Source organism: Periplaneta americana, chromosome 16, assembly GCF_040183065.1.
Source record: "Periplaneta americana isolate PAMFEO1 chromosome 16, P.americana_PAMFEO1_priV1, whole genome shotgun sequence".
In the NCBI taxonomy this organism is placed as follows: domain Eukaryota; kingdom Metazoa; phylum Arthropoda; class Insecta; order Blattodea; family Blattidae; genus Periplaneta; species Periplaneta americana.
In genome coordinates, this window is record NC_091132.1 from 114,071,774 (window position 1) to 114,098,506 (window position 26,733).

Here is a 26,733-nt window from a genome sequence, read left to right on the forward strand (position 1 = left end):
CTATGCCACATCAATAAATTTAAGAATGCAGTTATATTGTCAGACTCCAAAGCAGCTATTCTATCAATAGTCTCTAAACACACACCTTCATCTCAAACAGCAGAAATAACTAAAATGCTCTCTCAATTAATATCACTCAATAAAAGAATTGTATACCAATGGATACCATCCCATTGTGGAATCCTGGGAAATGAGAATGCGGATGCTTTAGCAAAGAAGGGCAGCACTGCTACTTACAGACCTGTTACTAAATCTACGTATTACTCTGTGAAAAGATTTATTAAATCTACATACTTAGACTTCAACAAACAAAATTTGATAACACAATCTCAAGGGAAAAAATGGAACTCTCTGCATCAAAATCCACAGTTAATTCCCGATTTCCCACGAAAATCGTCTGTAGCTGCATTTAGATTGGCAACAGGCCTTGATTGTTTGGCCAAACACCTGCATAGAATTGGAATATATCAGTCCCCTAACTGCCCATTGTGCAACTCAAACCAAGAAATGGATTCGGAACACCTTAAAATCTGTGCTACAGTGGCTGGCCATGATAATATCTTTGAAAAATATTGGAGTGCAAGAAGTCAAATGACTTTCTTTACTGTCAAACGCCTGGCATTAGAAAACAACAACAACATTTTTAACAAGAGCCAGAACAGGTCACATTGTCACTCAATTGTACCTACATTTCACATTTCTGATAATCCTACTTGTCTGTGGTGTAATAAGCATGATGCAGATCTGGAACACATCCTTCAATACTGTCCATCCATAAACCACAAAAGAAGTAAATCAAAATCATCAGTACCAGTTGCAGAAGACACAGCCCTGTAGTATATATTGACTACACCCCATCTCTGGCTACTAGCAACAGGCATCTATGTATAATGAACACCGATCAAAATACCCCTCATTTCTCATGAAAAACAACAACTGAATAGACTACAGTGGACTATAGTGGACTTTATGTTGTCAGCCAACAGCTGGATACATTAAGATTGATTAGAATCTGTAATTTTGCACTTCATCACCAGGGTGTTTACCGAAAATGTAAAACAAAAATTAGTTACTTTTAGCTACCACAACTTAATAATTACTCATACATAATGAAAAACACTAATCACATTTCAGTCATTAGACTTGTTACTTGAGTTCTCTGATCTTCATCTCATGAACTTCAAGTCCCCATCTTTTTCTTCCTGTAACATTTGAAGGGTACACGGGAAAAATGATCAAGGTCCATAAAATATCGAAATTGAGTTAATAATGTCATCTTATAGTGGAAAGGAAGTACTATCATGTGGTCTAGCTAGTAATAAGAAATAATCGTTCTTGACATTTCACTACATCAATTTTTATTAAATACACACATAACAAAGTATTAAGTGCTTAAACTTTAAAATTCGTTTTTCTCGAAACTTTCTAAAATGGACCTCGATCGTTATTCCCATGTCCCCTTCATTTGTTTCTGCAACTGCAGTTGTTTCAGTTTCACCTTAGCCTTTTTCTTTATCCGTCGAGCAGCTTCTTTAGAACAATATGCGTTATTTCGTTATCTACTATCATTCAAGTCTCTTAAATTCGTTACAAATTGCTTAACTTATTTACTTTTTGGTTACTTTCGTTATTTCCGTTAATGGTAGACACCCTAATGGCATTCTCATCTAACTAGGATTGCCAAAAGTTCCGGAGTTCTAGGACAACCCAATTTGAAAATAAGCTTCAGACCACGTAGCATATGATTATTGAAGAAGATAAATTACATATCATAAATAAAACACAAGATTCATATACAATTATAGCAGAACCTTGATTATCCATTCTCGATTAATTGGTCACTGGATTGTCTAACAATCTTCCTGTTCTCCTGCCCCCAATCAATGACGAAAACCCAGCTAAAATTCGATTTGCACACTTGAATATAAAGAGACCCTGATCAAGGTTACTATGTAATGATTAACATTGAATTAGCCATGCCCGGATCTTGAAAATTGAAGTGTGTACAGTGAAACTTCATTTACGGACATAAAAGGGACATAACAATCTGTCCGCTTCTGGGAGGTGTCCTTTATTGGGAGGGAGGCTCCCCAATCTAACAGTAAATTTATAATATGCATTATGTATCTCTTCACGCTTTAAATGAAATGCATTACTGTAGTTTAATTCTAAATACAGTACACTAAAGTAAATTCTTTGTAACTTTGAACTACAGTAGATAAGACCGAAAAATGAAAATACAGTACTGTGCCATGCAATTTTATTCTAGGTCTACAGTTATGCAGTACTGTAATTTACAGTTTTCCACTTAACCTTTATGTTCAGGCGCCATGTCTCTCGAAAGAGAACAACTGATTGAAGTGCAGAGAATAATCCTACTAACCCTATCATGTGTCGAATACAATTTCACGATAGCGGAAACCTTGGACCCATCAGACAGGTTAAATTTTATGACTTTGTTTATCCACATGCTTCCAGCTAACAAGGGGAAGCCGCCTGGGCTAGTGGTAGCCTACGAGATCCTTAATGTCTTCTTTCATGTTAAGGAATTTCTGTACTAAATTTTCCATTTTTGTAACACATTAGGTCTTGAAATCCAAGTTCTGTCCGCAGTCAGGAGGTAAAGCAAACTTTAGGACTGTGAAACAGCTGTCTGTGTCCGTGTCTGAATGTGTCCGTAAACGAGAGTTAAATTTATCATTATTTCTATATTATTTCAGTTGGGACATAAAAATCTGTCCGTCTATGAGGAGTGTCCGTATCTTGGGGGTGTCCACAAGAAGAGGTTTCACTGTACAACTATCCTTTCCCTTTAGCACTCTGTTGCCATTTACAACAGTTCACATCACACTCACTCCTGATATCCTAGTACAAGGGCAATAACTTTGACATTGAGGAACTCGGAGACGAATTTCAAGGGTTAGAAGTGAATGACAACAATGAAAGAATACTGGTCACACGTTGCTACTTTTGCAGCGCTGCAGTACAAAAAACTGCGCAACTCTCGTACTGCAACGTGTGAACAACGTTGCAACTCGAAAAGTAGCGGCTGCCGAACCTGCTGCTCGCTACTTTTTCATGCTGCACGCAGCTTAGAAGTAGCGACATGTGAACAGGGTTCTCAGGGTTGCAGCCGCAGCATTTTTGATATCGGTTTCGTTGAAACTTTTGCTGCAGTTGCGACCAGTGTTGCCATCCAAATGTGCCAATGATACTTTTATTGTTTGGATATATTTTAATGTTAGATGTGATGAAAATAAATTATTTGTAACAGTTATTAAATACACAACACAGTCTGAGCATATTTGCTGACGATATAATTCATTTTTTTTTATTTTCCGTAGTGTAGTTTCAAACAGGAGGGTTGCCGTGGTCTGTTGGTCAGATCAGGAGGTCCCGGGTTCGGCGTTCGGTGAATTTTTCCTGAAGAAGAATAATTCCCTGGGTGTCTAGAGTCCGAAAATTTGTATGAATGTGAGTGTGATTGTGAGTGTGCCGGGTTAATATTAATTAACCAATCATCACAAATATAAAAATACATCAGGACTGTTGCTGGGCAGTAACCTGAACACACGTTTCAGCGTCACATTGTTGACAAGTAACTCCATCTGCTAGCACAACCATAAAGCATCTAATAGATGCTATAGAGTTACCAACAACGAAAAAAAAAAAAATGATGCAGACTGATTTAATTGTTTCATTTTTGGTATTAATGAAAATAAAAACATTTTGTGAGCATTGCTGTCTGGCATAAGTAGAGCTATGGTTCCTGTGGTCTGGGAATGCTGGTTTGCAGAATGTTAATCACTTCACTTTCAAATGACTCCTCCTCCTTCTCCTTCTTCCCGACTGACGAATGTAAATCTTTGGGGCGAGCTGCTGGAATGGTCGGAAGTGGCTCAGTCTCGTTTTCTTGATTTTCAGGCAGTACTTCCATGTTTCCAGTAGTCCTGCAATGTGCGAGGATACTTACATGATTGCATTAAATACAAAATACGCATACACATTTTACTTCAGTATAAAACAAATATGGATGGTAAAATCGTAAAACAGCGAACGCTAAGCTCCGCCCACGACCCCTTTCCACTTTTCCCCTACAAGCTCACCACACACTCTAGCGGGAAAGAGTGGAAATAGGGGTTTAGGGTGGGGGTGACATCTAGCGGAGGAAAGTGGAACAAAAAGAATGAATGCGGCATCTACGAAGCAAAACAGGAACTTCGTCCTGCCACCCTCTGTCCCTCTCTCTCCAGCCTCTCCTTCTCTGTTCCTTGCTTCATGTCTCTCTCTCTTTTTTTTTTCTTATGACTTCGCAGTGGGTAGGATTCGATCCGGGTATGTTCCTAACGAAACGCTCGCACGCTTTTTGGTCACACTTTAGACCTCTCGGCTACCGAGGCGAGTTGGAGATAGAAGGGAAAATGAATCTATTTATGTTCAAGAGAACTGCCGTAACGTATTGCAGAAATACGATTGGTGCAAGGATTCATAGCGGGAGACAGTGATGGAATGGCGCGGGGGACAATGACCGAATAGCGTGGGTAGAAAGTGGCGGGCTTGTGAATTTAGCTTGGTAGGGATTGACTGCGGGGGTGGCATAATGTTAACACGTGCTGATAGAGCTTCATTGTGTCCATGTCCAGCTTCGTGTACAGTTGGAACCACGTATTGTGATGAGCCGTACCGAAGAAGTGTACTTCTTCCTCAAATTGTGCAGGGAGAATTTGAAGGTGGATACTATATGGTACTGTGAGGAGCATGGATTACAGCAGACGAGGCTCTGGTGACTATTGTGTTACTTCAAGGACAGTGCAAAGTTAACAGGCGAGTGTTGTTTTATGAAAAACCCACATTAAATGTGGCTGTTGTCTAATGCGCCCTAATTTGTGCCCATTTGGTTGTGATGTGGTGTTGTCTAATGCGTAATTTGATTGTATTGTGTATTAGTACTTGTTAGTTCGAGGAAAAAACGTATTGTGTTGTAAAATATGAAATACGTGCGAGGCGGTAGGCAGTGATCCACTGAAGCGGGACAGGTAGTATAGAGAGAGAGAGAGCAGGCAAGCGAGGTGCCGTGCGGCGAGGGTGAGGATAACTTCCCCTACTGGCGTTCACTGTTTCACGATTTTAATAAAAGACAATATCAGACTTAACAGAGCTCCAATTTAAATTGCTGTATAAAACAGGGAAATTTATATCCGTTTTCAAATCAGGGGAACTGTTACTATTTTGTAATTTTAGTTTTTTTTTTTTAAACAAAGAGTTATGCAAATTACTTACTGTCGATTCTGTAACAGTGGTTGAAGAAAAGACATCTGATGATGATAGATATACGAACATCTTTTGTTTGCACCACTTCCACTCACCCCTGATCTAACATACGCATCTTTCATAGTCTTCCATTTCCTTTGAATTTCTTTTACTGAAAGAAGTTAAATTGACACTATTTGAATTTTAATTTAACATACTGTATCACTTTCAGGTACCTGGCTATAGGATGTTCTATTTGCTCGTTGTACTTCCAGTACCTTCTTGGTCGCAAAACATTGCATACTATTATTAAAGACACATGTGACGCTTTATGGAATGGACTACGTAATGAGTACATGAAACAGCCAACTGAAGAGGACTGGATTACAATATCAAACAAGTTTGAAAGGCAAATTTCCCCCATTGCATAGGGGCGATCGACAGAAAACATATCCGAATTATAAAACCCTCTTATAGTGGAAGCAATTTTTTTAAACTATAAACAGTTTTTCTCTTTGGTATTAATGGCAGTGGCTGATGCCAAATATTGTTTGACATATATCAGTGTTGGATCCTATGGGAAACTGAGTGATTCTAATGTACTCACATCTACACATTTTGGACAGGAATTGTATTTGGATAAGTTAAATTTATAGAAACTAAAATCACTTTCAGGTATAACAGAAAGTCAAAATCAAATATCTCCGTTTGTCTTTGTGGCTGATGAAGCGTTTGCTCTTAGCAGTAATTTGTTGAGACCTTTTCCTGGCAGAACACTAACAACTGAAAGAGAAGTATTTAATTACATACTCTCAAGGGCTAGAAGATTTGTAGAATGCGTTTTTGGAATTATGTCTAATAAATGGAGAATTCTGCATCGTCCAGTTGATGTTAACATCGAATGCCATTGTTAAAACAAGTTGCATTCTCCACAATTTTGTAAGACAAAGGCATGGCTACAACTTTGAAGATAGTTTGACATGTGACATGGAAAGCATACCCTCGCAAGGTTTAAGAGGTACTAAGAATGGCATTCATGTACGTAATATGCTTATGGACTACTTTTGTTCACGTGAGGGATCAGTTCCATGGCAACGTAAGTACTAAACTAAAGTCTCAAAAAGCAGCAATTTGCTTCAACAAGTGCACAGTAGACAACTACTTTTTTGTAACAAAATACATTGTAATAACATATTGTTTGTGTACTTATTTGTTATTTATTTATTATCACTTACCAATGTCATTTTGTTGTGCTAACTCCAATTCTTTGTACCGCTCTCCTACTACTAGCTCTGTGACTATCTTCCATGCTTCAAATTTCGCTGTTCGGTTTTTGTAGTTTTCATCACCAGTATTATACAGTACAAGATCCTTCTCAATTTCAATAATTATTTTCTCACTATCAAGCTCCATTTTACAAATTCCAAACAGTCAATCAACAACACTATTGTGAAACAACTGCAAACACTGCAGAATGTAGACTGTTTTACCACTGCTGTCATCTGACTACTACGGTCAGTGGAGCCAGGCTTTGGCAACAGATAATGGCGCGAAAATGGAACATGGTCTATCCCCTCGGCAGTAGACCTTGGTAGTGCCTCCGTATTTCTGTTAGGTGCAGTAAAATACTGTCCATATAGCCGCCTAGACTTGTTTTGCATGTATTCCATTTTCAGACAGTACAATGCAGCTCGCAGCAGCTGTCAAATACAGCTAGTGGAGCCCTAGCCTAAAGGTAAACATTCACTAATCCGCACTGCATGCGCCACAAGAGCCCCACAAATCTCAATAAATATATCAGCATCACATGTGTCTGAGAACTCGAATTTTTTCTTATTCTACAGCTTAACTTGAATGTGACAGTCAAACATGAGTGACAGTGATGAAATTATTGTTGCCTGTCTGTCTACTCATCAGAGAAAAAGAAAGAGATGTAAAGGATTTTGGTTGTATAACATCTGTAGCGAAAGATTAGACCATGGAGAATTTCACACTTTATTTCAAGATTTAATGGAAGCTGATGTCAAATTTTTCCAGTATTATCGAATGACCACCAAAAAATGTATGTCTCTTCTTGAAGTAGCCTACTGATCCATTATATCCAGCTTGTCAGTAAGAAATCCTGTACTTGAAGAAGAAAATGTGGACACACGATTCTTGTGGTAGTGTTCACATAAAAGAGAAATCTATCTTTCGAAATCAGCAACACAGAGTAGAATATGTTCGATTTTAAGAACCCAAAATTAATAAACATGCAAGTTTTACTAATATCTATTTATGTGTGCGCACGGACACACATATATATGAATGAATGTATGTATGTATGTATGTATGTATGTATGTATGTATGTATGTATGTATGTATGTATGTATGTATGTATGTATGTATGTATGTATGTATGTATGTATGTATTTAGATAAAAAATTAGGCAAGTTTTCCAAAAGCAGTTTAATATATTTCAAACATAACTAAACTCTTTGGTACTATGAAAAGGACACTTGGTAGAGACTGTCAGCTGTTCAGTATGCTTTATCTCCATTTTCTTTCATTTGAGAACAATCATAACACTGAAGTGAAATGTGCGAAAAATTTGCATATTTTCTTTACCTGGTACACACCATTTTCTCAGAAACTATCTGTCAGAACCTCATAAAATTTTTTATACATGTTGTTTATTAGTAGTTTTACATTGGAGATTAAAGCTTTGTTGTCATAAGTCGTAATTTCACTAATGCCAACTTAGGTCAGATAATACATTCACGAGTTACAAATTTACTAGAAAAAGTTATGTACCACAATATAAATAATGGCTTCTATTGTAGCACATGCAGCTCATGTGAGCTCACACCTTTCAGAGAAACAAGCTTGCACTCAAAGATACCAAAGCATATGGTGAATCTTGGAAAATCATATTAGAAGTAATGCTGAGGATATAGCAGAAATATTTGATATGTTTAAAAAAAAGTGTGGGGTTGTAATCAAGAAGTGCAAGTAAGTGAAATTGTAAATAATCGAGAAGTATACGGGAGAGGGAAAGCTGATGTGTAGAGATAAATGTAAGTATTTATAGGAAATGAGAATAGTGAGAAAGGATAAGGTGTAAGAGGAATAGTGAGAAAGTGAAAGTGAGCACAAATAGGAATGAGTGAAAATAGTGAACAAGGGTTAAGAGAAGTGAACAAGTGACAGCATAAAATTAGTACTAACTTTTGAACGTTGGAACATTAAATGAATATAAGAGAAAGATAGGAGAAAAGGTCAAAGAACAAATAGGATAAATAATTCAATATGATAACTTATAGAGAAAAAGTGAAATTGAGATTTAGGTGAATAGTAGTTAGAGGAAAAACGGGGTTTGAAAGGAGTATATAATATTAGATACACAGTGAAACCTGTTCAAAACGGAACCTGAATAATCTGGAATCCTGTCTATTTCAGAACAATTTATTGGTCCCGGCGAAATTTGTATGTATTATGTGTAATTTTTCCTGAATAAAACGGAAACTGTCCAATGCGGAAATGGAAACTGTCTGCTACTGTTCAAAATGGAAACAATATTTTGGACACACTATATTTTGTAACTATATTTTGAAACAGCGTGTAATTTCAAGGAATATACGAAATATGTAGGTCACTAGGATAAAAACAAGTTTTCTTTGCAAAATTCTAGAGGGTACGAGGGTGTGTTGGCCTGTCGGTCATAAATTTTATTACCCTGTTGACTAGGCAGACGAGTCCCTTCAAGATTTTCAATGCTTCATACCCGTATACTGTCGTAGAGCGCAAGTGTAGTGATTTCCAGGTAAAAAAAAAAAAAAGTTGCATAAAATGTGGCATTAACATTAAGTGATGAAGTAAAAGTTATCGAGATAAAGGAAAATTAGAAACAAAGTCTGTGTGAAATAATATTGAAGTAGAGTTGTGGAAAACTCAGGTGTGACACTTAAAAAAATAAAGATTATAATGAGTGAGTGGCGTGCGGCCAATATTAGTGACACAAAAGGAACAGAAAACAACTGTTTATGTGAAAATAAATGAACTGTTGTGGGAGTGGGTTTTTCATGACCTTTCAAAGAACAGGCCAATTTCTGGAGCTATCCTGCAAAGCAAGCTATTGAACTGGGAAAGAAATTAAATAAACCAGAATTCAAGGCTTCTAATAGATCGGTCCTAGTCCAATTAATTAATAATGTGCAGTGATATGCAGTACAGTATTAAAGTATAGTGTCAGATATTAAATAGAATGAGATTAGTAAACTTTAGTAATGTTTAATGACTAATGAGTGAGTTACGATAATATTTATACAGAAAATGAGATTTTAATCAAGAAGATTCACCAACATAATAAGCGACACAAAGTTGATTTAATGTGATGAGTGTTAAATGGAATATTTTGTATTTCTTGCAGTTTGCGGTATGCCATTTTGTTTTTCATGTATATGAATGACAAAATATTCCATTTTAATGTCACACCTGAATAATACGGAAACCTGTCCACAACGGAAAAAAAATTAGGACCATGCCACTTCCATCTTGAACAGGTTTCACTGTATTAAGATTAATGAACAAAAAGAGAATAGCAAATGAAATGTAGGAGAAATACTGAAGGGGAGACTGAACAAGTAACAAAAAAAGGTACATAGTGTAATTGGGAATAGACGTGTACTTCAAATAATGTGTTATTGTAATAATATGTTAATGGTGGCAACGGATACAGAAATGTGAGGTACACCATTACATGTAAAGAAGTGCTGTGACGAAATATATCATATCATATCATATCATATTAGAAGTAACAGTTAATAATTAAAACTTCAGGTCAAAAAAATCTTTCACTTCCTATGTCCAACTACTAATAAATCCTGTACCATATATGAAAAAAAAAATGTTATCGAGTTCTGACAAATAGCTTCCGGACAAAAAAAAACCAGTAATTTTCACTTCTGTGTTATAATTATTGTCAACTCAAAGAAAATAATGCCTCTTTACTATAGTTCTGGAGAAAATTCAATCTCTTTTCAAGCAAGGTAAAGCATACCGAACAGACGGCAATCTCTATCAAGTATCCTCAAGTTTTCCAATTTTCATTTTGTACATTTCATTATATTTACTTATAATATACTTTCGTATGTAACGGTCAATAATCATTATTTTAAATGAAGTTGAATTACGAAACAAAACAATATTAAAATGTGCAGTCTCAACATGTTTATTAGATCCTTGTCTTTGCCGAGCCATTCTTGCATTCACACGCACATTCTGTAAATGCTTTACTATTACTTAGGCCACCAAAGGTCAATGTTGAAGCCACCTATGTATCAGAGTTGAGATCAATCTGTCTCTCTGTCCTTTTCTTCAGCATTAAGCATTTCCTGGTACTGAGGTGTCCAGGTATTTATAGCACTCTTTCCATGTATCTGAGGAGAAAAGAAAAAAATCTTAATACATCATAAGAAGGTAATTGGTAAATAATCTGCCTCACTGTTTCATTATGGTATTCTATGGCAAGGAACTGACAGCTAATAGCTAGCACAAGGTTCTGCATATATAAATGAATGCACACAGATAACTTTCCTTTCCTTTCTTAAACTAATATAATTATTACGCATCTTGATTACACAACTTTTAACACTGTATCACTTCGGAATATGTATGGTAAGATTTTCCTATGTTAAATTTCAACGTACCTCGTTTACATGTTTCGACCTATTTATGGGTCATCTTCAGAACTGGTCGTTGTTGGTCTTGGCGTCACTTGTTCTGTTTCCTGTGAGGGTGTGTTCCTGTGGTATAGTGTAGAGTCAAAGAGTGTGTGTGTTTTGAAGTTGAGTTGTGTGTTGAGAATTTCGTTGGGGTGTGTAGACAACATAATACGTAAGACAAAACATAATCACAAAAAACATAAGAATACAACACAAACACAAGAACACAAAAGATACATCACACTAACATACGAAAACCAAAACACAAAATTGCAACCTCATTGAAGAAATTAAATTACAACATCGCATACAGAACAAATAACACTCTACAAAAACATCTCAACACACAAACAATACAAACAAACAAATACAACCACACAGGCGTATACACACACAAATGTAACACCTGCAACAACTTCTACATACGACAGACAGGCAGATCGTTTCAAACATGTTACAAAGAACACATCACAGTCATAACAAAATTACAAAACAACTCCACAGAGACATCAACACAGACATGGAAATACTACACATCCAACCAAAAAGCCAGAAACTAAACACACTAGAACAATATGAAATATACAGACACACAAAAACACACCCCAACGAAATTCTCAACACACAACTCAACTTCAAAACACACACACTCTTTGACTCTACACTATACCACAGGAACACACCCTCACAGGAAACAGAACAAGTGGCGCCAAGACCAACAACGACCAGTTCTGAAGATGACCCATAAATAGGTCGAAACATGTAAATGGGGTACGTTGAAATTTAATACAGGAAAGTCTTACCATACATATTCCGAAATAATTATTACATTAACTCGAAATAAGTAAAAAAATTTCTCCATTACCTCAAATAAAAAACTAGGGAATTAATGTTAAACTGTTTCATACAAGTAATTTATATACTGTATAGACCCAGAAACAAAATTTGGGTCACCTGAATTTTCCAAGTTCTAGTTGCAACACACTGTGCATGCTCAGGATGTTATAACTGGAACTTGGTGTTTCTGGGTCTGTACAAATTTGCTAAAAGCTCATTTATGCATGTAGGAAATAAAGACATAAAATGAACGAGCACAAACAATAAACATGTAACTTACCATACTGACAAATTCAAGTATTGCACGCCGAGATACTTCTTTTTCAGCTCTCTGTCCCCATCGAAAGTCATACTTTGGAGGATCTGTGTCAGGAATACGAATATATTCGATGTACAGTTGACGTACAAATTCCTAACAAAATTAAATATAACCGTTAAAATAATATACAGAGTGTAGGTAAAATAATATTAGAAACTTGAAGTGATTTATTAGAGAGAAAAGCATGGCCAAGTGCAACGACCTCTGCTGCAAACCTGAGTGGGTAAATGGGAAGGGGTGTTTTGAGATGAGGGACAACAGGTGACTACTACTACTACTATTACTACTACTACTACGATGGCATCACAGCCCAAAGTCGAGCCTTAGCCTCCTCAATTTTCTTCCTCCAACTTTCCCTGTCCTGTGCTAATCTTCTCCAGGCAGTTGTTCCAAGATAGTCCTGAGAATCGATCATTACCACATCTATCCATCTATTCTTGGGTCTTCCAATTGGTCTTTTACCATGTATTTTCCCTTCTAAGATCTTCTTTGGTATTCTGTTCCCTTCCATCCGATAGACATGTCCGGCCCATTCAAGCCTCCTTAATTTGATGAAAGTAACAATATCGAAACTTCTGTATAATTTATATAGCTCGTTATTATAACGTATTCTCCATTGCATATTTTCTTGCACCGGTCCAAAAATTCTTCTGAGTATTTTGCGTTCAAATATACCTAGTTTCGCTTCTGTCTCCTTAGATAATGTCCAAGTTTCGCTTGCATAACAGAGAATACTTCTAATAATTGTTTTGTATATTTTAAGTTTTGTTTCCTTGTGCACACAGATTTCAATATTGCGCTTAATGCAAAATAGGCCTTATTGGCTGCAGAGATTCGACTCTGTACTTCAATTAATTCGTTATTGTTACTTGTCATTACTGTTCCAAGATATTTAAACTTCTCAGTTTCTTCAAACATGTTTATCGTCAGATTAGGAGGGTTGTATATATTCTGTTTATTTCTTATTTGTGTCATCTGTTTGGTTTTACTTGCATTAATCTGCAACCCGATTTTAGCGGCTCCTTGTTCCAGGTCTTTATACACTTCTTCTATTGCTGTCAATGACCGTTCCATAACATCCAAGTCATCTGCATATCCTACTATTTGAATGCTTTTGTGAACTAAAGTGCTGTTAGGATCTATACCTGTCTGTGTTATCATCCAATGTAAAGCAAGATTGAAGAGCATTGGTGCTAGAGCATCCCCTTGTTTCAGCCCATTATCAATATTAAATTGTTCTGTTGAACCACCATATATCTTCACTTGAGCCATGGTTTTTGCCATGGTCATCTTGACGAGTCTGATTATCTTTGGATGTATCCCTTGATGACTCATAATTTTGTATAATCCTTGTCTATTGATGCTGTCATAAGCGGTTTTGAAATCTACAAACAAATGGTATAAGTTGAGATTATCTTCCCAGAACTTTTCTGTCATGCCTTTAACACTGTAAATTTGATCTATGGTCGACCTTCCTGCATGGAAGCCGGCTTGGTACTCGCCTATGATATTCTCGTAGTATTTCTCCAATCTTTTCTGGAGAATGTAAGTGAATATTTTGTCCATTGTGCATAGGAGGGTTATGCCTCTATAATTTTGGCACTCTAGTTTGTCTCCTTTTTTATAAATTGGGCAGATTATTCCATGTTGTATTGTTAGTTTAGTTAAAGTACTAATGGAAAATAAATTTAAAATTATCCTTTTTTATATTTATTTCTTTATATAAAGCTAAAGTAATGTCAACCTTATTACAGGCCAAATTGGCCCAGAGTGTGGCATGAGGTTAAGACTCTCACTTGTAGACGAAATTGACTATGAGTTCCATTTAAAGAAACGCAAATGTTCAGTAGACTCTGTAAATTATTATTGAATTTATGACGATTGTATTTAACTCGAACATTTAAAATATTTTGTCCATATTACCATCAAATCATTATAGAGTAGCATACAATATAGTGACAACATTAGTTACAAATTATAGATGACAATTACAAATTATTGTTCTGGTCTATATAACTGTTCAGTCTTATAATATGCTTCCACCAGTATTAAAAATTAGAATCTCCCTTTCCACTTCACCACAAGGCATGGCCAGCCAATTTTTTTGTTTCCGTGAGTGTACCTTAGAAAGTACTGTAGTTTCCCCTAACTATGGTCCACATTTTTCACATTTTTCTTTGTATATTCAGTACTATTCATCCAGATGAAGTGAAATTTTGGCTTCGGACTCTTGTAAGTGTATATTAAATAAATATTGACATATGTGTTTGAAATTATTTAATTACAAGTGTTAAAAAAATAATAAGCATTGGTACATAGTTTCAATCTGAGTTGCCCAACTATGGTCCACTCATATATTCATGCTTGAAAGCATGAATGGACTATAGCTGGAGCTGTAATTATTCGTAAATCAATACACTGAGTTTCTAATTTAAGGGTAGAAACATAATCTAGCACAGAAATATTAAAAACTAGCCGTAACCATGTGCTCCGCTGCACCTGTTAGAAATAAATATAACGTAATTACATAATTAAAAAAGGACGTTTGATCCAGGGAACATTCGTGTTTGATAGAAGGATAAATGGTTTAATATGTTACTTAATTTAAATTGTATTTAAATGTAATTAAAATGCGGTCATTTTGGTCCAGAGAGCAATCATTTGGTGCAATGACAATTCCTTTAACATGTTTCTTTACATGCAACAATAGTTTAATGAAGATTGACATATCATTTAATTTTAATGTGTATACTTTATATTACTTGCTTTATGTTTCATAAGTTACTGTAATAACATTGTAGAATTATGTCCATCTAGAGAAACTACACTTTCCAATGGTGAAATAATAATTAAATAATTAATTAGCTTCTGATATTCCCTCATAGAAACACAGAAACATTCTCTGTAGGCTATGTTTAATAGCTTTCGATTGTTGTTGTCCAAGGCCCCTTGTAGACGAAGTCATTTGTTTTTATTTCAGTACAGCGCCTTAGATGGCATTATTGCAATTTTAAAACTCATTTATCTCATTAAATATCAGTTCTATCAAAATTTTGTATAGAATAAAACTTATCGGAAATTATTTTTAAAGAAACTTTTGTTATGTAACATTTTTCATGAAAATTAATAATAAGGAAGATATTTCGATTTATTTAATTCAAGTCCCCTTAAAACCCCCCTTTTAAATAAAGTACTTTGAATGCCATATAGCCTAAAATCTAAGTTACAACGAACTCAATTTATATTCAAATTTTCATATAAATCGGTTCAGCCATTATCGCGTGAAAAGATAACAAACATCCAGACAGACAGACAGACAGACATACCAACAAAAATTTCAAAAAAGCGATTTTCGGTTTCAGGATGGTTAATTATACATGTTAACTCCAATTATTTTTGGAAAATCGAAAATTACCAGAAAAATTTTGGCTACAGATTTATTATTAGTATAGATAAATGAAAAGGATATGGATTCTTTTTATTAATACACATTGCATAAACACACAATAAACAAGTGAACTCTGAAAGTCATTTTCCTGCTATAATGAACAACTACAGTATATTAAAGAACAAAAGTACTGTATCAAAATAAACTAACACACTCTTAGCAAAATATTATGCAAATAAATTCACTGATAATGTTTATTTACCATACTGAGAGCTACATTCAGTAGGCTTATTTCGATCCTTTGAATCTCCACTTCTCTTGTAATTCTGAAATTGAAAATAGATCTCTCTTTTTCTGGACGCATTTGGGGTCTTCAATTTGTTTTATTATGTTTTCCTTTCTATAGAATAAAATGTCTTCCATTTCTCGCCACCTCAGTAATTGCCACTTCTTACTATACATGAAACAATAGCTCCATTGTTCATTTCCAAAACTTTCCCTGGCCACAATTCCTCCTCATAAGTAACTATCATATAACTAAGTGCCTTTAGCATTAATTTAACAGATTTCGTCTTCTTTTCCACATCTGACTCACTGTCTGTAAATATGGAGAGAACACCGGAAACATCATAATCTGTATCCAATTCAATTTCATCGCTCTCATAGTCACTTACACTTACTTACCCTGAAGTTTTCGTTTTACTGGACCATCATTCGTGCTAGTACCATTGATGCTGGAACAGCCTGTTTCTTTTTTTTTACTGGACTATAGTGTTAAATGGTGTTTTAGAATATACTAAGATACCATATTTATAGAAGTAAATAATCACATTGATCACAATTTATTAAAACAAATATTTCAAAATGAAATACAACTATGGTCCACGAAAAATTGTGGTATATAGTTGAGGACTGACTTCTAGCCTTGAGGTTAAACATTTTTCACGCAGAGTCCTTAACCTCTGCCAGTTTAATTATTACGTGAAAGTAAACACTATGTAGCCAGGTTTAATTGTACAAACAATCATGTATCTATAACTTATCAGTTCTACAGAGGAGAGCTTAATAAAACAGACAAATACAAACTGAATGATTTCGTGTTTTCACACATTCAATAGAACGATGCACACTGACCTTGTTAAGCATCCATATCATTGCTACGTGTAATTGGAAGCATCTATGGGGAACATAATTTCATCACAGTGGCGCCTCAAATGGCAAACACCGAACTCTTGGGGGACTAAGTAGTACATAATGCGTTTTGGACCATAGTTGGATGCTTGGACCATAGTTCTAGGAAATGAGGGTATGTGTCATTTGATTGCCATCTGCTATCTAGTTCAGAGTACACTTCAATCCATCAACTTGGCTGGCAGAAATTCCAAGGTCTTGCACTCGGCACACGTAATATTTAGTGTTGAGCAGCCATCAGTATATTACACTTAAGTTTTCTAGTTTCCAGTACAGTGCAATATTGTGAACAGACACCCAGAATCATTAAATGTGAAACTGCAATTAATAAAAGCTGAAATAAACAGAATACTACTACTATTCATAAAACTTAACACGTGAAACCTTGTATCAAATTAAATGAATTTTATCTATATTGAACAAAACTTCTTTAAGCCTTTATATCTATAACCAATTTACATTCTCTTCAGTGCTAGGACTAATAATGAGACTTTTCTTTAAATGCAATTAATGCATCTGTAGAAGTTGTTAATTTAAATCCCTTTTAGATTAATGTGCTAAAAATGGTAGATATATTATCTTAGAAAGTTCGAAAAACCATTCATGCTACTAAAATCAAACATGACCTTCATATATGAGATTCTGAAGCATTATTAATGTTAACATTGACATCTATGAAACATTTTCATAAACAATTTTCTATTTTTTTTTTTAAGAAATTAAAAATATTTTAATTGTATATTGCCGGATAATATAATGAACTCAAAGTTTAACATGAATTAGGAATTATTTACACAATTGCTTCCGAAAATGGATACAAAAAAACAACAATAGTTAATTTAATAAAAAGTAAAAAAACAAAACATTTTCTATTTTATATTAATTAATGACAGAAAACCAGACAGATGACTGCATAAGTAAGTAAATAAGCAAATAAATAAACAAACCTCACCTGTGTTAAAAGTTTTCGTACATCACCAAACAATTCATGGGGTTTATTTGTCCATAAAATACCAAGCTTAGTCAGGAAAGTCCATACAGATTCTAGAAAAAAAAAAAGATATTTATACAAAGTTTCCTAACCAGAATATAAGCTGGAAGTAATACAGCCGTTGATAATATTTCTTAGGTAAAAGTAGACTGAAATCTTATTCGACAGAACCTTTAATCAATAGCCTGCCTCATCATGATATACGAATACTAAGTCACTAAAAAATTCCATATTAAAATCAATTTGAAAGATAAACAAAACCTTTATAAATGCTGAAATGTATATATTATCATTTATATTAACAGTAATTTTAATGTACCAGTATTTTTAATTATTGTCATGGTGGCTCAATGTTAGCATGCTGGGTTTGTAATCCAGAGTGCCTGGGTTCAATTCCCGGTTGATCCACCCTTATTTTTTATTTGTGTTGGGCAAGCCAGTGGTCCAGGCAACATAGGTGTTTTCTCTGGGTACGTCAGTTCTTCCTCTCACATCTCAATTATTATTATTATCATTATTATTATTATTATTATTATTATTATTATTATTATTATTATTATAGTAGAACCCCGATTATCCATCATCCTATTAACTGATTGTCGGATTATCCGACTGTCCTCCTCTTGCTTTTTTTTTTTTCTACAGAAATATAAGAAGTTTTGTACATTATATTAGCACGTTACTTTTTCGAGAGAGAATTATTACAAGACTTCGCCCTTACACAGTATGGTCCACTGTTCAAGTTGTCGTACTGTATAACTTATATATAAAATTTCTTCCACGGATATCAAAAGAAATCGTGTTGTACTAAATATCAAAAAGTGAAAATAGAGTGATTTGAGGAATGAGAAACTGTGGCACATCTCAGTATACGAGAGTGGAATCACAACTTTATGCAATGTAATAAAAATCAAGGATAACGTGTATAAAGTAACGGTAAGTAAATCTACTACATGAAACGTCCACTCTTCCTATCGTCCGACAGACAGCCATTATAAGGAGTTTCCTTGCAACTTAACAATCCGTTGTTAACAACCAGACTTAAATCAGTGAAGTTCTGATCCACCACCTAGCGTATTCAATACAAGACCATAGAGGAGCTTACGAGCGCATAAGCATATTCACTAAATTTACGAAAATCTTTTATGGCAGCGTTTCTCAAACTATGGTCCACGGACCACCTGTGGTCCTCGAGGTCTGCCCTTGTGGTCCTTCAAAAAAGACAGAAGAAAAAATAAAATTCAAAAGAATTGCATATCACACTATAGCTGAAAATCTCAGAGTTTGGAAATGACACATGGCAATCGCCTTTCATTTTTTCTCCCAGTACTGACATTTTATGAAATTTATTACCCTACCCATCTACCGACTTCCCACTCTACTCTTAGCAACAAAAGAGGGATTTAAAGCACTATGAACGTGGTGTTTCTTGCCATCTTTTCCCTACACATCTAGTGTCGCATCTGTAACCCAGCCAGGTACCACCTGAATTCATAACAGAGGACCAAAGTACCGAACCTTTTCATGTATTTATGACCTTCTTAATAGTTCTATTGACACCCAGTCTGCACATTGAAAAGGTCACGTACTGTACGTCGAACACCAATAATAGAAGGTGCCAAATTGCACCTTTACTTGTTGAAAATCGGGCATGTTTCTGTATTAATTTTTTTTTATTTCTGTTTTTCTAGATGACGATATAAGAAATTTTATCCTCCGCCTATTTTAAAATCTGGGCGAATCATCCAGAAATTCAAATTACAACACTTTTCTAATTATATTTTTTGTAGCCAATCACAATTAACTTATAACAAATTCTGTGCATTGTTGATTCGTCGCTTGCCTGTTAGCAGTTAGTTGTTTGAAATCCTTCTTATGTGGTACACGCTACTAGTTGTCTATGTCTGTGTTAAATAGTACCCAGGAAAATTGGCTTCGATCCGGATCTTTGAAAAGAAAGGAATAGATGGTACGCTTCATTTAGGCAGTGCTAATAATTCAGAAGATATTAATGTCAGTGATTTTAGTGTCATTAAAGAAATATGTAGTCCTAGTGGTAGCTGTTCAAAGAAAAAATACTTTCGTAAATATGACATATGGAACTTGGATTTACTTGGTGTGGCAATAAGAGTGAACCAAAATTTCGGTGCGTTCTTTGCTACGAAATGCTTTCAAACGAGTGTATGAAACCCGCGAAATTGAAACGGCACTTAGAAACGAAACACGCAAGTGTAAAAAGTAAACCTGTCGAATTATTTCAATGATATGTTGAGTAAGATGGTCTGCGGAACTGTTCTGACTTAAAAAAGTGGTCCCCACTTCTAAAAAGTTTGAGAAACACTGTTTTATGGTACGGATTATCCGATTTTTTCGATTAACCATTCAGCCCACCCCCTTCATTAACACGGACAATAGAGGTTCTACTGTACTATTATTATTCATCCATTTATTCATTATGAGTGTAATGTAGGCCCACCACCTGTGGTGCACTCTGAACAGACTGTAACGAACTAAGCAATTATGCTTCTCAGTATTAGAGACATCTGTAAGCAATGCTCATAGTCAGGGCAAATAATGACAAGTTAAGGCCCTGTCATTGTGCAAAAGATGTATTTTTTACTACATTAACTTATGAATTACTCCAATGAATGTCTTCAAGTCAAATTTGTGAAAAAAAAAACCCAAAGTGAAAGCATGTGAATAACTGAGGGAATTAAAGCCTCATGTACTACAAAAAGGATTCCACATATAATGAAAACGAACATATTTATTAAATTAAATTATAATAAATTAATAAAGGATTCAAATTCTATTGCAAAATAACTTCAAAAATGTTTATATAAATGTAATTGATAACTTAAATATCAAAGATTGTGCAGGACATGCTGCAATTGTTATTTAACAGATACATTTAATACTGAATATCCAGGTTTCGAATTTATTCTCATCACAGAAATTAAGTAATGTGGTACATACATACATACATACATACATACATACATACATACATACATACATACATACATATAGTGAAACCTGTTCAAATCAGAACCTGAATAATCCGGAATCCTGTCTATTTCGAAACAATTTATTGGTCTTGGAGAAATTCGTATGTATTATGTGTAATTTGTCCTGAATAAAATGGAAACTGTCCAACGCGGAAATGGAAACTGTCTGATACTGTTCAAAATGGAAATAATATTTTGGACACACTATTTTAATGTAAACTATATTTTGAAATAGTGTATAATTTCAAGAAATGTACGAAATATGTAGGTCACTAAGATAAAAACAAGTTTTCTTTGCAAAATTTTAGAGGGTGTGAGGGTGTGTTGCCCTGGCAGTTATAAATTTTATTACCCTGTTGACTAGGCAGACGAGTCCCTTCAAAGATTCTCAATGCTTCACACTGGTATACTGTCGTAGCTGGGCAGAACGCAAGTGTAGTGATTTCGTAATAGAAAAAAAAGTTGCGTAAAAATGTGGCACTATTAAGTGATGAAGTAAAAGTTGTCAACTTAAAGGAAAATGAGAAACTAAGTGCATAGGAAATAATGTTGAAGTTCAGTTGTGGAAAATTCAGGTGTAACATTTTGAAAAATGATCATCTCATGAGTGAGTGAAAAATAAAGGCCATCTCATGAGTGAGTGGCTTGCGGTCAATAATGGTGACATAAAAAGGAAACAGAAAACAGCTGGTTATGTGGAAATACACTCACGCCTCCTTCCTCAAGAGTTGTGAGAGTGAGTTCTTTATGCCCTTTCAAAGACCGTGCCAATTTCTGGACCTATTCTGCAAAACAAACCCTTGAACTGGCAAAAAAAAAAAAAAAAAGATAAGCCAGAATTCAAGGCTTCTAATAAATGGCTCCTTGACCAATTAAATAATATGCAGTGATATACAGTACACTATTACAGTATAGTGTTAGATATTAAATTTAGTGTGATTTAAAAGTGTTTAATGAGTAAGTTACAATAACATTTATACAGAAAATGAGATTTTTCTTCAATATGATTCACCACTGGAATAAGCGACAGAAAGCTGATTTATGTCAGTAGTGTTAAACGGAATATTTTGTACTTCTTGCAATTTGCGGCATGCCATTCTGTTTTTCATTTATACAAATGATAAAATATTCCATTTTAACTTCACACTTGAATAATACGGAAACCTGTCCACAACGGAAAAAAAATTGGGACCATGTCACTTCCGTCTTGAACAGTTTTTACTGTATATATGTGTGTGTGTATATATAATTTCTTTGCCTACCTTGGTGAAAAGCTCTGGAAGCCTCTTGTAAAATAATGTCTCCTTCTTCAAGCTATTTATGTAATTTATCAATGCAATATGGCATTTTCCAAAAAAGACTCATAATCAATAGTAGCTGGTTTAGTACTGAACTCCAGTTCCACAGATTCGAGTTCGATTCTTAGGTTTCACTTTTCAGTTTCTTATATATATTAATGAATGTTCCTAATTGTTATGCAGTAGTTGTCAAATTCAAGTTACTTATTTATGCACTGACTGACAAAAAAAAATCACACACCAAGAAGGAGTTGTGGGAATTGTATGAAACCTGATGCGGATGATCGTAACATTGATATATGTAAATGATTGCAATATTAGAGCAAAATAATAATTTTATTGCTGAAAACTGACAACCTGAATTGAGGCTCTAGTACCCTGTTTGTCCACCTCTAGTTTGGATGCAAGCTGTAATACGGGCGGGTATGGAGGCATACAGATTTCGTATGGTATCCTGCGGCATATCTGTCCATATTTGCCGCAATTGGTTCTCTATATCTTGTAAACTCCTAGGTCGCTGAAGTTGGCGTCCCAGGTGATCTCAGACATGTTCGATTGGTGACAACTCTGGCGATCGTGCAGGCCATGGAAGTGTGACAACGTTGCGGAGGCATTCCCGTGACATCCTTGCTGTGTGTGGCTGAGCATTATCCTGCTGGAAAAGACCTTTTGGAAATCCTGCCATGAGTGGCAACACATGTGGCTGAAGGATGTCCTGCACATATCGCTGCGCTGTTATTGACACTCGCATCATTACTAGGGGTGACCGACTGTCATACGTGATGACCCCCCAGACCAGCACATTAGCAGTGGCTGCGGTGTGTCGCATCACAGCAAATGTAGGATTGAGGTGTGCACCACAAGGTCTCCAGACACGAACACGACCGTCGTCAGAGCTCAAAGAGAACCTGGATTCTCACTAAAGACAATCTGGTTCCAGTCTTCAGCAATCCAGGTTTGTCGCTCACGACACCACTGCAAACAGAGGCAGCGGTGGACGGGTGTCAATGGCAGGACATGTAATGGGCGACGTGAGACCAAATTTCCTTCAGCCTAGTGCCTGGAAATGGTTCGAGCAGACACAGGGGCCTGTAATAATGGTGCTACCTGTCTTAGGATGGCGGCGACGAAACAGCTGGATCTGTTCAGGCTTGCCGGAGGATTCGACTTTCTTCTCTCCTGGCGCTCAGTCGAGGGCATCCTGAGCCCAGTCGCCGTGTGTGCGTGCCCTCACGCATCCACTGATCCCAACATGTCCTAACAGTGTGGTCAGAACGGCGTAGGTAGCTGGCGACTCGCTGATACGCTATCCAGCCTCGCGCATTCCAATAATGCGGCCCCTCTCAAACTCCGTTAACTGGGTAAAGTCTCTTTGATTGCGTCGTAGAGGCATGTCGAATGATCGACGACTTTTATGCAACCGGAAACAACAGTCCACTACGTTCGAGTAGCCTGTGCAAGCCCTTTTATAGGCCACGAATGACAGCAGGTTCACGACCTCTGGTGGCAACACCATTCAACAAATTACGTTACTATGCTAATCATTTGACAATCTCACTGAGATGTAACTGTATGCCGAGGTTTACAGCAAAACGACAACTCCTTCTTGGTGCGTGATTTTTTTTGTCAGTCAGTGAGGCATTTATGCAAGTGTATACATGTTTACCACTATTCTTTTGTATTGTATTGTATTGTATTGTATTTATTAACATTCCATGGTATTCATACATTGCTTTACAGCTAGAATATGGAACAAGTCAAAAAACTTAGTACTATTATAAAGTCTTAATTTATAGTCACAGTCTAGATGAAACATATATACAGACGAGATTTACAATACAGTCTACTAGTACAACACATAGTTTTAGTATCAATTTCATGAAGCGTTATTGAATGTCATGAATTCACTTACAGAATAGAAGGCATGAGAAATTAGGTACTTCTTTAATTTCACCCTAAATAATCTTATGTTTTGAGTTTCATTTTTTATATCGATAGGGAGGCTATTAAAAATGTTTACTGCCATATAACGCACTCCTTTTTGATAGCACGATAGACTTCCCAATGGAGTATGAAAGTCATTTTTTTGACGTGTATTTATGCTATGAACTGTTGAATTAGTTACAAAGTTTTCACGATTACATACGAGGAAGACTATTAGGGTCATTCCATAGTGACACACGTAACATTTTGTAAGTACCTAACTATGATCTTCACAGGATATTTAATTAAATACTTAGTAATTCATGAAAAAGACATTACTGTCTTTTAACATAAGTATTCCTAAATATAAACAAAAATTCTTAATGAAAAGGAATAATTAATAATGCAAAAAATATTAAGTATTGTATGGTGTGACACACGAACATTTTCTTGCCACTAGATTTATTACCAAAATGGACAATGTTCATATTATTGTGCCAAATGACATAAATGCATTCAGTTGTTTTCCAAACAATTAAGACACTTGTGTAGTACATGTAACTGCTAAATCACGAACTTTAAAAAAAATTAACAGTGCCATTAAGAAACAAAATATTGCAAATGTGTTGTGACACACGAACGTGACACACGCACATTTCTGTCATGTTAGTTACTAATTGTTTTAAATGCACTATAAATACATTACTTCTTGTGGAAGACTTATACACTATGCCTACAGTTCTTATTATACAATACACCACTAGATTACACTAAAATACACTTTTAAATTGAAATATCCACGGTTGTTTACAACCATATGTGGTGATATTTCCTGTGTAATGTCATGTGACGAATATACCAATATGTCAACCATTTGTAGTACTTCCCTTCCTGGACATCACAGACACTTTAAATTCTTCGCCACCACAAGATTTTGTAACTTCATATGTAGCCTATATTTGACGGCTTTTTTTTACTTGGTCATTTAACGACACTATCAATCACTAGGTTATTTAGTGTCAATGGGATTGGTGATAGCAAAATGGTATTTGGCGAAATGAGGCCGAGAATTCGCCATAGATTACCTGACATTCGCCTTATGGTTGGAGAAAACCTGGGAAAAAACCCAACCAAGTAATCAGGCCAAGTTAAATTCTTGAAAATACTATCAAAAAATGTTCAAAATGTATTAATATTTATATCAATAGAAAAACTAATATAGATTTAAAATGGCCTAACTTTTAGAATCGCTAAATGATAACTAGGGTGAATTAATTAATGTTATTAAATAAAACGATTTTAAATTAATATCAGAAATTTAGTACCATTTGCCTAATGTGCAAATAATTACACCAATTTATTTATACACAGGCCTAGTATGGTGGCTACCTGTTTACGATATAAATATACTGCATAAGCTTGTTTTTAATATGAAATAAATTAACATAAACCAATTTTTTAAGTTTTTAATTCAAGGAATTAAAAAAATAATAAATATTTTGTACGAACTTTAGGCATAAATTGTCTTATGCTAATTTTAGGCCTACACACTATATTTTTACAACAGTTGTTTAGTCTGTCCGAAGACAGGTGTGAACCTCACAAGTGATACCAAGAAGGCACCACTTATGAGGCAACTAGGCCAGGAGATAATGGGAAGGCGTGGCCAGTTCCTTTCCCCCTTATAACAGTGTTATGGAACACATATTTTCAAAAGTGTTTAATTTGCAGTTTATGTACATTGAAAAAAGACGCACATGTGCGTGTGCACGCACACACAATTATCTAAATCAACAATAAGTATTTGAAATTCCACTACTAATTATGTTTAGATGTAAAGATTTCCAATAACAACAAAATTTGTAACTGGATTTTAGGATAAACTTTAGTGACACACGAACATAACATTTTTGTTTGTGTGTCACAGTCATTGTGTTACGTATGTCACGTGTTTTTCTTGTAGAATACGTACATAAATCAAAATGTTGTCCATATAAGAAGTTGATTGTTATGTGATGTTTCTCACTTTTACATTTATGAAACATTAAAAAATTAAATGGTTTTGAAGAAATATAAATAAATGTCTATTTGAGCATGACACACGAACTCTCAACCTTTCCTTGTAATAACTGCAATCAAGCACGAAATAATCATTGTATTACGGTTTCTATGTATTGTAATTATTAACAAAGGTCCGCACTTCATTATTAATTGCATTTAACATACAGAAGTAATGATTTATTTGCCTTAAATTTGAATTCAAATATGTGATTTCTAGTAGATAATTTCGTGCTCTTAAACCACAGACTTCTTGGTGCTTTTTCTCCCACATACGTGTTGTTACACAATGAGTGTTATCAGATTCAAAAAATTCGGATCATAACGAAAAAAATAACATATAACAAGCAGAGAGAGATTCGTGAGATTTTTATTTTTCGTGAAAATGTCGCATTTTCGTGGAATGACCCATTAATGAAAAAATATACCTGCAAGCCATGGCCATTATTCGTAGTTTTTTGAAAATAGTCCTACAAGATTCCCTAGAGTTGGCACCACTATTATTCAAATTACTCTTTTTTGTAATAGAAATATATTGTTACTATCTGTGGAATTTCCCCAGAATATTATTCCAAAACTCATTACCAAGTGGAAGTATGCAAAGTATATTGTTTTTAAGGTATTGACATTTACCATCTTTTGCATAGTTCTAATAGCAAAACAAGCTGAATTTAGTTTGGGGGTAATTTCTTTAATATAATTTTTCCAATTTAACACATTATCGATTTTTAAGCCAAGAAATTTGGTTGTCGTCGTTTCTAATAGGG

The 26,733-nt window shown here is 35.1% G+C and overlaps 1 protein-coding gene across 4 annotated transcripts in view; it reads right to left on the bottom strand.

Annotated features, from left to right (window-relative positions):
* Positions 1 to 1,719: 1,719 nt before the first annotated feature.
* The window catches only part of MAGE, a 52,605-nt gene continuing 27,591 nt past the window's right edge, over positions 1,720 to 26,733 (bottom strand). For 3 of the 4 annotated variants that reach the window (XM_069812820.1, XM_069812821.1, XM_069812822.1), the window contains 4 exons: positions 17,641 to 17,732; positions 12,071 to 12,202; positions 5,281 to 10,668; positions 1,720 to 3,950 (listed from right to left, as the gene is read on the bottom strand). In XM_069812820.1, the coding sequence (XP_069668921.1) occupies positions 10,582 to 10,668; positions 12,071 to 12,202; positions 17,641 to 17,732 (311 nt within the window). In that variant the 3' untranslated portion in view covers positions 1,720 to 3,950; positions 5,281 to 10,581. The remainder of the gene's footprint in view (positions 3,951 to 5,280; positions 10,669 to 12,070; positions 12,203 to 17,640; positions 17,733 to 26,733) is intronic. The other variant, XM_069812824.1, reaches the window with a different exon arrangement.